Source organism: Muscardinus avellanarius, assembly GCF_963383645.1.
Source record: "Muscardinus avellanarius genome assembly, chromosome: 16".
In the NCBI taxonomy this organism is placed as follows: Eukaryota; Metazoa; Chordata; class Mammalia; order Rodentia; family Gliridae; genus Muscardinus; species Muscardinus avellanarius.
The window spans coordinates 68,484,596-68,498,431 of record NC_137802.1 but is presented as its reverse complement, the minus strand read 5'-3'; the positions used below and the strand labels follow the sequence as shown (position 1 = coordinate 68,498,431).

Below are 13,836 nucleotides of genomic sequence, written 5' to 3'. Positions count from 1 at the left end.
GAAGTTAAAGATTAAATGATAGGACTCCTCAGTAGAATGTTAATACGGTATATCCTACAAATCATTAAACCATTATGGTGGCCCATGCCTGGAATCCCAGGATTTAGGAGGCTGACACAGGAGGATTGAAGGTTTGGGGCCAGCCTCAGCAAGGCCCTCAGCAACTCAGTGAGACTGTTTCAAATGAAAAATATAAAAAATAAAAAAGGAGCTGGGTCGGGCATGGTGGCGTATACTTGTACTCCCGGTACTTGGGAGGCTGAGACAGGAGGATCGCGAGTTCTCGGCCAGCCTTAGATACTTAGTGAGGTCTTCTGCAATTTAGTGAGATCCTGTTTCAAAATAAAGAATAAAAAATAGAGCTGAGAGCCGGGCGTGGTGGCGCACGCTTGTAATCCCCGCGCTTGGGAGGCAGAGACAGGAGGATCGCGCAGGTTCGAAGCCAGCCGCACGCGCTGGCTTGGGAGACCCTGTTTCCAAATAAAAATGTAAAAATGGGTCTGGGAGTGTAGCCCGGAGGTAGAAGGGCTTCCAGGAACCCCAGTACCACCAAAAAAATAAAAAATAAAAAGAGCTGAGGTGTAGCTCGGAGGTAGAATGCCCCCGAGTTCAATCCCCATTAACACACACACACACACACACACTAAAAAAAGATTTAAAAAAAGGGCTAGCCGGGTGTGGTGGTGCACGCTTGTAATCCCAGCATTCGGGAGGCTGAGACCAGAGGATCGCGGTTCGCAGACAGCCTCAGCTACTTAGTGAGGCCCTCTGTAACTCAGTGAGACCTGGTTTCAAAATAAAGAATAAAAAATAGGGCAGGGGGTGTAGCTCGGAGGTTGAATGACCCTGGGTTCCATCCCAGACCCACACACACAAAAAAAGGGCTAAAGGGCTGGGGCTTTTAAAATTTCTTTTATTTCACTAAAAGAAATAATAGTCTGGGCATGGTGATGCATGCCTGTAACTTCAGTGGTTGGCTAAGAAGCTGAGACAGGAGGACCACAAGTTGTAGGCTGGCCTTAGCAACATAGCAAGGTTCTCAGCAACCTAGTGAGACCCTGCTTCAGAAATAAAATAGGACTGAGGATGTAGCTTGAAGGAAGAATGCCCCTGGTTTCAATCCCCAGGACCACATAAAATAAAGGAAATTAAAAAATAAAAGGGCTGGAGGTGTAGAGCGGTAGCAAAGCACACTGAGGGTGAGGTGGCCTTCCAGGACAGCCCTTGTCCTGTCCTTTGTATGGGACGGGATGGAGAGGAGTAGGGTTTACTGTCTTGGATTATCCCAGAGCACTGGCTGACCTTACCATTTCTCAACTTGGAGAGGCTCTCAGCAACTTAGTCCCCGTTTCAAAATAAAAAAAAAATCAAAGGGGCTGGGGCAGACACGGTTTCTCATACCTGCCATTTCAGTACTCGGGAGGCTGAGACAGGAGGAGCACAGGGTGGAGGCCAGCCTCAGCTACTTAGTGAAACCCTCTGCAACTTTAGTGAGACCCTGTTTCCAAACAAAGCATAAAAAAAAATCAGAGGTAGAATGTCCCTGGGTTCAATCCCCAGTACTGCAAAAATAAATAAATAAATAAATAAATAAATAAATAAATAAATAGAAATCACTAGACCTGGAGCTGAGTTAATGCTTCAGGGAGAAAGGTCACCATGAGGTCACTGCCAGGGCTTGCACAAAAAAGCTAGGACTGAGCCGGGCGTGGTGGCGCACGCTTGTAATCCCCGCGCTTGGGAGGCTGAGACAGGAGGATCGCACAGGTTCGAAGCCAGCCTCAGCTACTTAGTGAGGCTCTCGGCAACTTAGTGAGACCCTGTTTCCAAATAAAAATATAAAATAGGTCTAGGAGTGTAGCCCAGAGGTAGAAAGCCCCTGGGTTCCATCCCTAGTACCATTAAAAAAAAAAAAAAAAAAACTAGGACTGTGCCCCCAAGAGACCTTCAGGGCACCCCCTTCCTGCCTTCCAAAATGAGTGCCCAAGAGAAAAGCAGGTCATTAAAGTCTCCAGGAGCCGGGCAGGGCAGGGCGGGTTCAGCAACCCTCATGGGTGTCATTTGACTTGATTGCCCACTGTTTTGCCCTAGGGATATTTTCCCTCCTGACCGTATCATTTCCTCCTCAAAGTCAATCATTAACTCTCCAGAGGGCCCTGACTTCGGAACCCACAGGACCTGGGGGCTGGTTGAGGCCGGAAAATACCAAGGTAGTTTCCTTGCTGGGCCGGGAACCCTTCAGCTTCCAGGGGCGGGTGGGGGTGGGGCCGAGACCCCAGTCACAGCCCGGCCAGGGTCCCCAGACAGAGGCCAGGCCTGGATCCCGCCTCTCCGCAGAGTCTAGCTGTGCTCGGCGCCGGGTGGAGCGGGCTGGTGGCTGGGCTGGAGTGCTGCTGTCAGGAGCCTTAGGTAGGCCGGAGGGTGGCAGAACGGTCCCCACCCAGCAGGGCATCTACCCATCTTCAGGCTAGACCCCGATGGGGGAAGAGGCCCTGCGGTGCGCCATGGGGTCAGCCCCGGCCTCGGCCCAGTCCTCCATGCTCAGCCTACCCGTTTGCATCTGAAGTAGGCCTGGGTTTCTCCAGACTTTGCCTAACTACCAACTAAGCCGAAACTCAGATGACCTCTCTCCCGCTCTGCCTGAGGCTCAGGCAGCAAGGCACTTGGGGACAGCCCCCGCCATGCCTCGTGACAAGGGCCAGGGGCTTGTGTCCACGTGGGGCCGGGCCCTGGGCCGGACATCGGGGGCAGGACAGTCCCCACCCCCAGGGTGGGGGACTCCGGCCTGGTTCAGGCCCTCCTGTGGCTGTGTCCAGGCAGGGCTCATCCCGTCTGGAATTCCTGGCAGGCCTGCAGGTGGCCGGGGAGCCGGCCGCCACCCTGGGCACAGGGGACCGCGGGGGTTGGCCGCCCTCCCACGCCCCTGCCCAGCCAGCGCTTCGAGTCCACCTTTATTGGCGTCCACCCTGAGCCGGCCAAGGGCCACCTAGACGTCGGGGCGCTGCTTGAGCGTGACAGAGGCGCCGCTGCTGACCATGACGGCCGGGTAGAGCGGCTCCAGGAAGGAGGCGAGGAAGCGGTAGAGGAGGCTCAGGCCGCCCGCCACGCCGTAGAAGGACAGGCAGCCGGCCGCGCAGTCGAGCGCCACGCCCAGCGTGCGGTGGTAGGCGCCGTGCAGCACCGTCTGGGCATTGTTGTGCCACACCGAGAACTTGAGCGAGTCCCACTCCAGGCACCACGAGTAGGGGTTGCGGCCCAGCAGGTGGACGATGCTGCGGCGCGGGCGGCCTCCCAGGGGCGCGCTGCGGCGGTAGGTGACCCCCAGGCACATCCACGAGTTGGACACCTCGGCCTCCCAGTAGTGCCGGCCCTCGGACAGCGCCGGGGAGCACAGCACCTGCGGCCACTGCGTGAAGCCCGGGAAGGGGCCGCCCCCGGCCGCGGGCTCCAGGAGGATGCCCAAGTTGAGCACCGAGTGGGTCTCCTTGAACAGGAACAGCTCTTCGCTGGCCGTGGAGGGGTCGAAGTTCAAGTTGCAGTAACCTAGCCAGGGCCAGAGCCCGAGGGTATAGAAGGCACTGATTGCTCCCCACCCGGGCTCCTGGGGGTGGCCCTTCTCCCCCGCCCCTCTATGTGTGACTGGGGATGGGATCCAGGGGTGTTCTACCTCCAAGCTACAACCCCAGACTTGAATTATTATTATTTTGAGGTAGCAGGGATGGAACCCAGGGGCATTCTACCTCCGAGCTACACCCCCAGCCCTATTTTTTATTTTGAAACAGGGTCTCACTGAGTTGCAAAGGGCCTCATAAGTAGTAGCTGAGGCTGTCTTTGAACAGCCATCCTCCTGTCTCAGCCTCCCGAATGCTGGGATGACAAGCGTACGCCACCACGCCCGGCTTATTTTGAAGTGGGATCTCACTAAGTTGCTGAGTGGCCCAGGTTGGTCTTGAACCTATGATCCTCCTGTTTCAGCCTCCCAATTACAGGTTTGCACCACCACACTCAGCTACCCACCCCCTTTATATCCTCAACTCCAACTGGGCTGCTGCAGACGCCTCTGGAGGCAGGTCGAGTGGGTTGCTGTCAGTACTTTCCCTTGTCGGAGAGGCTTGGGACCAGGAGATTCCCAGTGCATCCTAACATAAGGTCCCTTTTTCTTTGCTGGGGACACAGGGCTGAGTGGGCATGAGGAAGAGTGAAGGGGCCCTGGAGGAGGTGGCCCACGGGGGAACAGCAAGAGGCGGCAAGGAGCTCAGAGAAGCCCAGGGGCTTTGGCAGGGGGCCAGCCTGAGAGAGGGGCTGCAGGGACACACAGTGATTGGGGAGTTGGTGTCTGACAAGGAAACGAACAGAGCTCATCCAGGCTGGCTTGGCTAGCGCCCCAGGGAAGCTGGCAGGCGCCCTGAGGGCAGAGGTCATGCCACTCAATGTCCAGGAAGCTACCGCAGAGTTGGCTGGGAGGCAGGATGGCACAGGGTCTCCTCCCCTTCCTACCAGGGTGGAGGGGCCCAGGCCAAGTCCTTCCAAGGTCTTTGGAGTAAGAAAGCTGGCATCGTGTGCCCTGGAGGCCCTGGCCTGCTTCAGGCGGGACTGGGGATGTGAAGGCATCAGAGGCCCTGGCCCTTTCCTTCTCCCCACCCTAGGGTGGGCCCCAGTCACAAGGACTCACTCTGAAGGAGCGTTTTCCTGTCCGCAGCTGGGGGCAGCACCTCATAGCAGTTCATCCTAATGCCTGGGGGAGACGAAGAGGCTTTGCTGAGGACCCTCGCACAGCTCAGCATCCAGGAAGCCCATCACCTGGGGAGGGAGCTCGGCAGGCAGGACCCCATGACCATAGCCCTGGCAGGCGGCCCCACCTCCCAGAATGCAGGCCCCGGGCGGCCCCCAGGGACTGACCCTTCATCAGGAGCTGGTTCACGAAGCTGAGACCCAAGTCCACCAGCCGGGTCCGGAGCTCCGCCAAGGTCTCTGGCAGCTGGAGGAAGCTCTGCGTCTCCTCACAGTTGGTGCCCATCAGGGGTTCCATGCCGGCTGGGAAGTGCTTCAGCTTGGGGAACTCCTGGCAAGTGGGGAGGGGTAGGTGGTACCACCGTTAGCCAAGGTCTATCAGATGCCCTGGGCTCCCGCTTACGCCAGGGGCCCAGTGGTTCCCCAGAACCAGAGGCAGGTAGAGGAGAAGTTGCCTTTTATCAAACCTGGACATCTCTCTCCTCTCTTCCTAGTTCTTTGGACATCTTAGGTTAGGATTCTGCCAAAGGCCTGGCCACTCTGGCTAAGCTACATAAATTTATTATTTATTTACTTATTTTTTGCAGTACTGGGGATGAAACCCAGGGGCACTTTACCTCTGAGATACACCTCCAGCTATATTTTTTATTCTTTATTTTGAAACAGGGTCTCACTGAGTTGCAAAGGGCCTCACTAAGTAGCTGAGGCTGTTGAGAATCACGATCCTCTGGTCCCAGCCTCCGGAATGCTGGGATTACAAGTGTGTGCCACCACGCCTTGCTAAGTGTTTGTGTGTGTGTGTGTTTGTTTGTTTTGTTTTTGTTTGTTTTTGGTACTGGGGATGGAACCCAGGGGCTTTTCTACCTCTGGGCTATACCCCCAGACCTATTTTATATTTTATTTGGAAACAGGGTCTCACTGAAGTTGCTGAGAGCCTCACTAAGCAGCTGAGGCTGGCTTCAAACTTGTGCGATCCTCCCGTCTCAGCCTCCCAAGCGCTGGGATTACAAGCGTGCGCCTCCATGCTTGGCTTAAGTGACAGATTTTTTTTTTAGAAAACCATTGGAGGGTTCGGTGGAGCCTTGAATTCCTCACTGAAAACCATCACCAAATGCATCTAGACACACGGGGAGGAGCAATGTTAGAAATCTGCCCAGGTAAACCGGGTGTGGTGGCGCACGCTTGTAATCCCCGCGCTTGGGAGGCTGAGACAGGAGGATCGCATGAGTTTGAGGCCAGCCTCAGCTACTTAGTGAGGCTCTCAGAAACTTAGTGAGACCCTGTTTCCAAATAAAAATATAAAACAGGGCTGGGAGTATAGCCCGGAGGTAGAAAGCCTCTGGGTTCCACCCCCAGTACCACCAAAAAAAAAAAAAAAAGAAATCTGCTCAGGTGTGCTATGGCAGCTGAAGAAAGGAAGTCAGGGGCAGGAGACGGAGCTCAGTGGTGGAGAGGTAGCATGCAAGAGGCCCTAGGTTCAATCCCCAGCACCAGCAGCCTCACCAAAAAGGTCGCACTCACAGAGAAGACTGCCCCCATCTCCTGGCCCGACTGACCCCACACCAGACTGGCTGGGAGGAAAAGGGATTTTTTTTCTTTTTCTTTGTACTGGGATGGAACCCAGGGACATTCTATCTCTGAGCTACACCCCCAGCCCAGTGTTTTATTCTTTATTTTGAAACAGCATCTCATTAAGTTGCAGAGGGCCTCACTAATTGCTGAGGCTGGCTGTGAACCTGGGTCGTCCTCCTGTCTCAGCCTCCCAAGTACTGGGATTACAAGGGTATGCCATCAGCCTGGCAAAATTAATTCTTTTTCTTTTTTTTTTTCATATTGGGAATTGAACCTATAGGCATTCTACCTCCAAGCTACACTCCCAGCCCGATTTTATTTCCTATTTGGAAATAGGGTCCCACTAGGTTACCTAAAGTCTGGCTAAATTGCCAAGGTTAGGTTCGAACCTGTGATCCTCCTGTCTCAGCCTCTCAAGCCCTGGGATTACAAGCATGAGCCACCATACTTGGATTGGAAAAGGGATTTGATATGTAGATTGTTCTGGTCTCAGTTCTGGCACTGGTCTGGGGGAATCTGGAGAAACTTGGACTGTGTCTGATTCCTAGAATCCCAGGGCAGGCCCCATCAGTTCCAGGGAATTTTGTAGTACTGGGGATGGAATTCAGGGGCATTCTACCTCTGAGTCACAACCCCAGCCCTATTTTTTATTCTTTATTTTTGAAACAGAGTGTCACTGAGTTGCAAAGGGCCTCACTAAGTAGCAGCTGAGGCTATTGACAAACCGCAATCCTCCTGTCTCAGCCTCCCAAATGCTGGGAGTACAAGTGTGCACCACCACGCTAATTCTTTTATTTTGAAACAGAGTCTCACTAAGTTGCAGAGGGCCTCACTACTAACTGAGGCTGACTGTGAACCTGTGATCCTCCTGTCAGCCTCTCAAGTACTGGCATTACAAACATGAGCCACCACGCCCAGCAGTTCCAGGGAACTGAAAACAGAAAAGGAAGCTGGGCGTGGTGGCGCACACTCGTAATCCCAGCATTTGAGAGGCTGAGACAGGAGGATCGTGAGGCCCTTTGCAACTCAGTGAGACCGTTTCAAAATAAATAATAAAAAATAGGACTAGGGGTGTAGCTCGGAGGTAGAATGCCCCTAGGTTTCCAAAAGAAAACAAAATGCTAAGGCTGAGAGCAGAGGTGTATGCTGGAGAAGCTAGCCCCACACGCCCATCCCTGTGTCTGCGTCTGGGCAGCTCCAGCAGACAGTGGCCAGGATCGAGGGGTCTTGCCTGCAGGAACTGCTCGTCGCTCTGGTTGGTGAGCAAGGTGCGGAGCCAGACGCTGTCCCCCTCCAGCTTCAGCAGCCGGCTGTGGCTCTGCTGGATGGAGCTGCCCAGCTTCCCCAGGGCGGCCGCCTCCTCTTTCTCCACGAAGTCCAAGACCTTTATCTGCAGCTGTTTGACCTCATGGACGATCTCCGAGAAGCAGGTGTTGACTTGATCGCGTATTGTCTGGATCAGTTTCTGGCGTGGGTGTGTAGAGAGGTATCTCTGAGCCCCGCTCCTGGATCCCACTCTCATGACCCAGAGCTACCCAGGCGCCCTGTGCCTCTGTCTACCTGCCCCTCCTCCAGGTCCTGATGGTGGCCCTGAGCCCGGTGCCGGACCTTACCGAGAGAAAGGCTACCCGCCCCCGGTGTTTCTGGCTGTCGGAGGCGATGATCAACATCTGGTTCTCCACGTTGGCCTGGACCTTCCGGACCTCTACCTGGGGAGTGGGTGGAGGAGGAGGGGGCCTCTGATTCAGAGATGGAGGCTCCAACGAGCCCTGCTGCAAACAGTCTTGGCCAAGCCCAGAAGAGACAGACCTCTTGTTCTTACCCGCTCTGCTCTATTTGTGTGTGTGTGTGTGTGTGTGTGTGTGTGTGTGTCTGTGTGTGTGTGTGTGTATGTGACTGAAGAATGAACTCAGAGGCATTTTTACCTCTGAGCTAAACCCCCAACTTGATTTTATTTTTTATTTGGAAACAGAGTCTCACTGAATTGCAGAGGGTCTTACTGGTAGCTGAGGCTGTCTGCTAACTGCGATCCTTCTGTCTCAGCCTCCCAAATGCTGGGATTACAAGCGTGCACCACCACGCCAGGCCTATTTTTTATTTTTATTTTTTTGCGGTACTGGGGATGGAACCCAGAGGCATTCTACCTTTGAGCTACACCTCCAGCCCTATTTTTTATTCTTTATTCTCAGGGTCTCACTGAGTTGCAAAGGGCCTCATTAAGTAGCTGAGGCTGTCCACGAACTGCTGGGATTACAAGCGTGCGCCACCATTCCCGGCTTTTTTTTTTTTTTTTTTGGTGGTACTGGGGATGGAAACCACGGGCCTTCTACCTCTGGGCTACACTCCCAGACCTATTTTATATTTTATTTGGAAACAGGGTCTCTTAAGCCAGTTGAGGCTGGCTTCGAACCTGCACGATCCTCCTGTCTCAGCCACCCAAGCGCGGGGATTACAAGCGTGCACCACCACATCCGGCTTTTATTATTATTTTTTGAAACAGGATCTCGCTAGGTTGCTAAGAGTCTCACTATTTGCCGAGGCTGTCCTTAAACCTGTGATCCTCCTGTCTCAGCCTCCCACGTACTGCGATCACAGGCATGCTCTGCCATGGCCCTGTCGACCTGCATAATTTTCCTCTGAGGCAATGGGACAGACCCCAGGTCGGGTCCCGCCACCCGCTCACCTCCTTGCGGGCCCTCTCCTCCTTCAGCGGGGCGGTGTCGTGGTTCTTGTGCTCCTCCAGCAGGCAGGCCCCGCACATGCTATAGCCCTCCGTGCGGCAGTACAGCTGGCGCAGCTGGCGGTGCTTCCGGCACAGCCGCGTCTTCAGGTCCCGCACGGGCTCCAGCAGCTGGTGGTCCTGGAACACCTTGTCCTCAAGGTGGCTGCGCACGTGCTTCTCGCACAGGGAGGCCGCGCACTGCAGGCACGACTTGACAGACCGCAGCTTCTGCGGGGAGCAGAAGTCGCAGGGCACGTCCCTGGGCCCCGCCAGGTTCCACAGGGACCCCAGGGCCTGGCCCTTGGCCTGGCTGAGGCAGGCCACCATCTCCCCCAGGGTGACATTCTTGCAGAGCCGGGGCCGGGAGGGGAAGCTCTCTCTGCACTGGGGGCAGTAGTGGGTCTCGCCCATGGCGGCCTGGTGGTCCCAGAAACTTTGGAGGCAGGTCATGCAGAAGTTGTGGCCGCAGGCGGTGGTGACCGGGCTGCGCAACACCTCCAGGCAGATGGGACAGAGGATTTGGTCCTCAAATAGGCGGAGACTGCTGTTGTTACCCATCAGGAGCTGGCCTTGGGGAGGTCTCAAAGGCTGGACGGGGAGCTGTGGGGCTGGGGCACGGTCCTGGGTTGGCCCTGGGAAGACAGAAAAGCCATGCTTCAGGGGTACGCGCGCAGCCGGGCGTGGTGGCGCACGCTTGTAATCCCCGCGCTTGGGAGGCTGAGACAGGAGGATCGCACGGGTTCGATGCCAGCCTCAGCTACTTAGTGAGGCTCTCAGCAACTTAGTGAGACCCTGTTTCCAAATAAAGTATAAAAAAGGTCTGGGAGTATAGCCCAGAGGTAGAAAGCCTCTGGGTTCCACCCCTAGTACCACAAAAAAAAGGGGTACATGCGCCCTTTCTCTTGGAAGCCACATGGGACTGTGGCATTAGCCAACCCCCATGGGAGCAGCAGGACTCTCCTCCTCCTCCTCTTCCTCTTCCTCCTCCTCCTCCTCCTCCTCCTCCTCCTCCTCCTCCTCCAGTACTGGCATTGAACCCAAGGGCATTCTACCTCCAAGCTACACTCCTAGCCCTATTTTATTTATTTAATTTTATATACATATATGTACATACATATATATATACACACACACATATGTATGTGTATATATATACAGTGTGTGTGTATATATATATATATATATGCAAATGTATTTATATGTATATATTTATTTGTGGTACTAGGGATTTAACCTAAGGACATTCTACCTCTGACCTGCACCCCTAGCCCTATTTTTTGTTTTTTACTTGGAAACAGGGTCTCACTAAGTTGCAGAGGGCCTCAGTAAGTAGCTGAGGTTGGCCTTGAACCTTTGGTCCTCCTGTCTCAGCCTCCCAAGTCCTGGGATTACAGGCGCGCACCACCATGGCCGACTGCTGGAAGGAGTCGCTTTGTTGGTTGGCACTTGGAGGCAAGGTGGGGGCACAAGGACTTACGTGAGACCTGCTGCATGTCGGGGAGAGCCAGGAATGCCGCTGCCCTGTGCGGAGGAGAGAAGGACCCTGGGGACTCGGCTCCAGGCCCCAGCCCCAGCACCCCATGCGCGGAGAGCCCCCAGTCTCTGTGTCTGACGCTGCCCTCACCTTCCTTCTGGCTGCTGTTTGCGCTGCCCCGCTCAGGCGGCTCCCTCCTGGAGACTGGCCCACTGTGCTCCCTGAGGTCATAATTCCAGGGCCCCACCCTGCATCCTCCTTGTGATGTCAATGGGGCGGGAGGAGGGGTGCGCCGGCGGACATGCCCTCCGAGGGCAGCCTTTACCCCAGAACCTTCGTTCCAGGAGGCAGAGTGGCCACTGGCACCTGGGGCCACTGCAGAAGGTCTGACAGCTGCTCACTTCTTACCAGAGAGGCGTAAAGGCAGCAAAAGACGGAACCCAGTGACTTGCTACCTCTAAGCTACACTGCTAGCCCTTTTTTTTCTTTTTTTTTTCTTGTTTTTGCGGGTCTGGGGATAAAACCCAGGGGTGTTCAACCTCCAAGCTATACCCCCTGCCCTATTTTTTATTCTTTATTTTGAAACAGGTTCTCATTAAGTTGTGGAGAGCCTAAGTAGCTGAGGCTGTCCGTGAATCACCATCCTCCGGTCTCAGCCTCCCGAATGCTGGGATTACAAGCATAAGCCACCATGCCCGGCTTATATCTTATTTTGAGATAGAGTCTTGAGCCAGATGTCGTGGCACACACCTGGCTGTTATGATAAAAATGTTGTTGCTTTTTTTTAGCCAGGAATGGTGGTGTACACTTGTAATACCAGTAGTTGGGAGGCTGAGACAGGAGGATGGCAGATTCACAGCCAGCCTCAGCTACTTAGTGAGGCCCTCCACAGCTTAGTAAGACCCTGTTTCCAAATAAAGAATAAAATTGGGTTGGAGGCATAGCTTGAAGGTAGAATGTCTCTGTGTTCAATTCTAGTACTAGAAACAAGAAAGAAATCGAGGAACTATACTGACTTAATGGAGTAACAGCTCACTCTAGGGGACAGTTATATGATGAAAAATCTTTGTGGTGTTGTGACCCTTATTAAAAATTTAGCTCTGTGTGCAGATTCAGTAATCCTTGAATTGTTGGGTGCAAAAGCTAACACTCTGAGAGCCTTTGGCATGCCCCAACTGGACGCTCACCACTTGGAACTCCTGGGGTTTGGAGTAGGTCCGGGCCCTTGGCAGAGAACTATTCCCCCTTTGAGAAACCGCTCCTGCCTTGCTCCGGAGACCTGGTGGATGAGGAACGCCTAACCATGAAGCATCAGGTGACCACGTGGCCCAGGCCGCCATCAACTGGGCGTTGTCTGACCCACGAAGCCAACTATGGAGCCCAGAGGTAGGTAGACGACTCTCAGGGGTGCAGTAAGTTGGCACCGTCTCATTTTGGAGAGGGTGGGTGCTTTGTTTGTAGAAAAGATAGTTATATCATGTTCTATAGAGGCATAAGATTGTTTCTTCTTTTCTTTTCTTTTCTTTTTTTTTTTTTTTTTTGGTACTGGTGATGGAACCCAGGGGCATGCTACCTCTGAGCTACACCCTCAGCCCTATTCTTTTTTTTTGCGGGGCTGGGGGTGGAACCCAGGGGCATTTGACCTCCCAGCTACACCCCCTGTCCTATTTATTCTTTATTTTGAAACCGGGTCTCACTGAGTTGCAGAGGGCCTCATTAAGTAGCTGAGGCTGTCCATGAACCGCAATCCTCCGGTCTCAGCCTCCCGAATGCTGGGATTACAAGCGTGCGCCACCACGCCCGGCTTATCAGCCCTATTTAAAAAAATTTTTTTACTTTATTTTATTTTAGTACTGGGGATTGAACCTAGAGGCATTCTACCTCACAGCTATGTCCCCAGCCTGATTTTATTTCTTTATTTGGAAACAAGTTTTCACTAGGTTTTCGAGAGCCTTGCTACATTGCCCAAGCTGGCTTCGAACCTGCGAATCTCCTGTCTCAGCCTCCTAAGAGCTGGGATTACACATGTGTGCTGTCACTCCCAGCAAAAATTTTTATTTTGAAACAGGGTCTTGCTAGGTTGATGAGAAGCTCACCGTTTGCTGAGGCTGCCCTTAGGCCTGTTTTAGCCTCCCAAGTAAGTACTGGGATTACAGGCGTGCACCACCATACCTGGCATAAAATTATTTTACCATTGTAAAACATAAAAAAATAAAAACATAAACAAAAATAATACATAAAAAATAAAACAAAAAATATATTTATTGTATTGGAGTTCAAGTGTGTGTAGACACAGTATTTATTTATTTATTTTATTTTTTTGCAGTACTGGGGATTGGAACCCAGGGGCATTTGACCTTCGAGCTACACCCCCTGCCCTATTTTTTATTCTTTATTTTGAAACCAGGTCTCTCTAAGTTGCAAAGAGCCTCACTAAGTAGCTGAGGCTGTCTGCAAACCGTGATCCTCCAGTCTCAGCTTCCCAAATACTGGGATTACAAGAGTGGGCCACCACGCCCGGCTTAGACACAAGTATTTATGAGCTGAGCTGCTGAGAAGGTGTGCTGAGTAGGTTATGTTGTTACTGTCTTTCAACCCCCAAACTCACCTCCATACTCTTCTCTGAGAAGCTGGGGCTGAAATGCTTCAATGTTTTTGCTCTCTGACAGCTCTGAGACAGCCAGCGAGGAGAGGAAACTGGAGCCAGGGGTGGTGCTGCAGACCTGTAATCCTAGAACTTGGGAGTTGAGACCAAAAGATCACAAGTTTGAGGCCAGCTTCAGCCACTTAGAGACCCTATTTCAACATAAAAACAAAAACAGGGTGGGGGGAGCCAAGCGTGGTAGCAGATGTTTATAATCCCAGTATTTGGGAGGCTGAGACAGGAGGATCGCGGTTCACGAACAGCCTCAGCTACTTAGTGAGACCCTGTTTCAAAACAATGAATAAAAGCTGGGCGTGGTGGCGCACGCTTGTAATCCCAGCATTTGGGAGGCTGAAACCGGAGGATCACGGTTCATAGACAGCCTCAGCTACTTAGTGAGGCCCTTTGCAACTCAGTGAGACCCTGTTTCAAAATAAAGAATAAAAAATAGGGCTGGGGGTGTAGCTCAGAGGTAGAATGCCCCTGGGTTCCATCCCTAGTACTGCAAAATAAAAGAAAAAGAAAAAGAAAAAAACGGGTCTGGGGGTGAGGGTGTGGTTTGGAGGTGGAATGCTCCCGGGTTCGATCCCCAGTACTATACACACACACAGGGCAGGGGTGGGGGACGAAACTCAGAGTTAGAACGCCCACCCCTGGGTTCAACCCCCAGTAAGCCCCCTCCACAAGAAGGAA

The 13,836-nt window shown here is 53.1% G+C and overlaps 1 protein-coding gene across 1 annotated transcript; it reads right to left on the bottom strand.

Moving 5' to 3' along the window:
- Positions 1-2,986: 2,986 nt before the first annotated feature.
- LOC308275771 (E3 ubiquitin-protein ligase TRIM47-like) lies at positions 2,987-10,518 on the bottom strand (the record flags this gene model as incomplete). The annotated part of the gene is made up of 7 exons (XM_080714123.1): positions 2,987-3,543; positions 4,673-4,735; positions 4,900-5,062; positions 7,535-7,768; positions 7,917-8,012; positions 8,987-9,657; positions 10,503-10,518. 7 exons carry the CDS (start codon positions 10,516-10,518, stop codon positions 2,987-2,989), a joined length of 1,800 nt encoding a protein of 599 aa, XP_080570249.1.
- Positions 10,519-13,836: the final 3,318 nt, after the last annotated feature.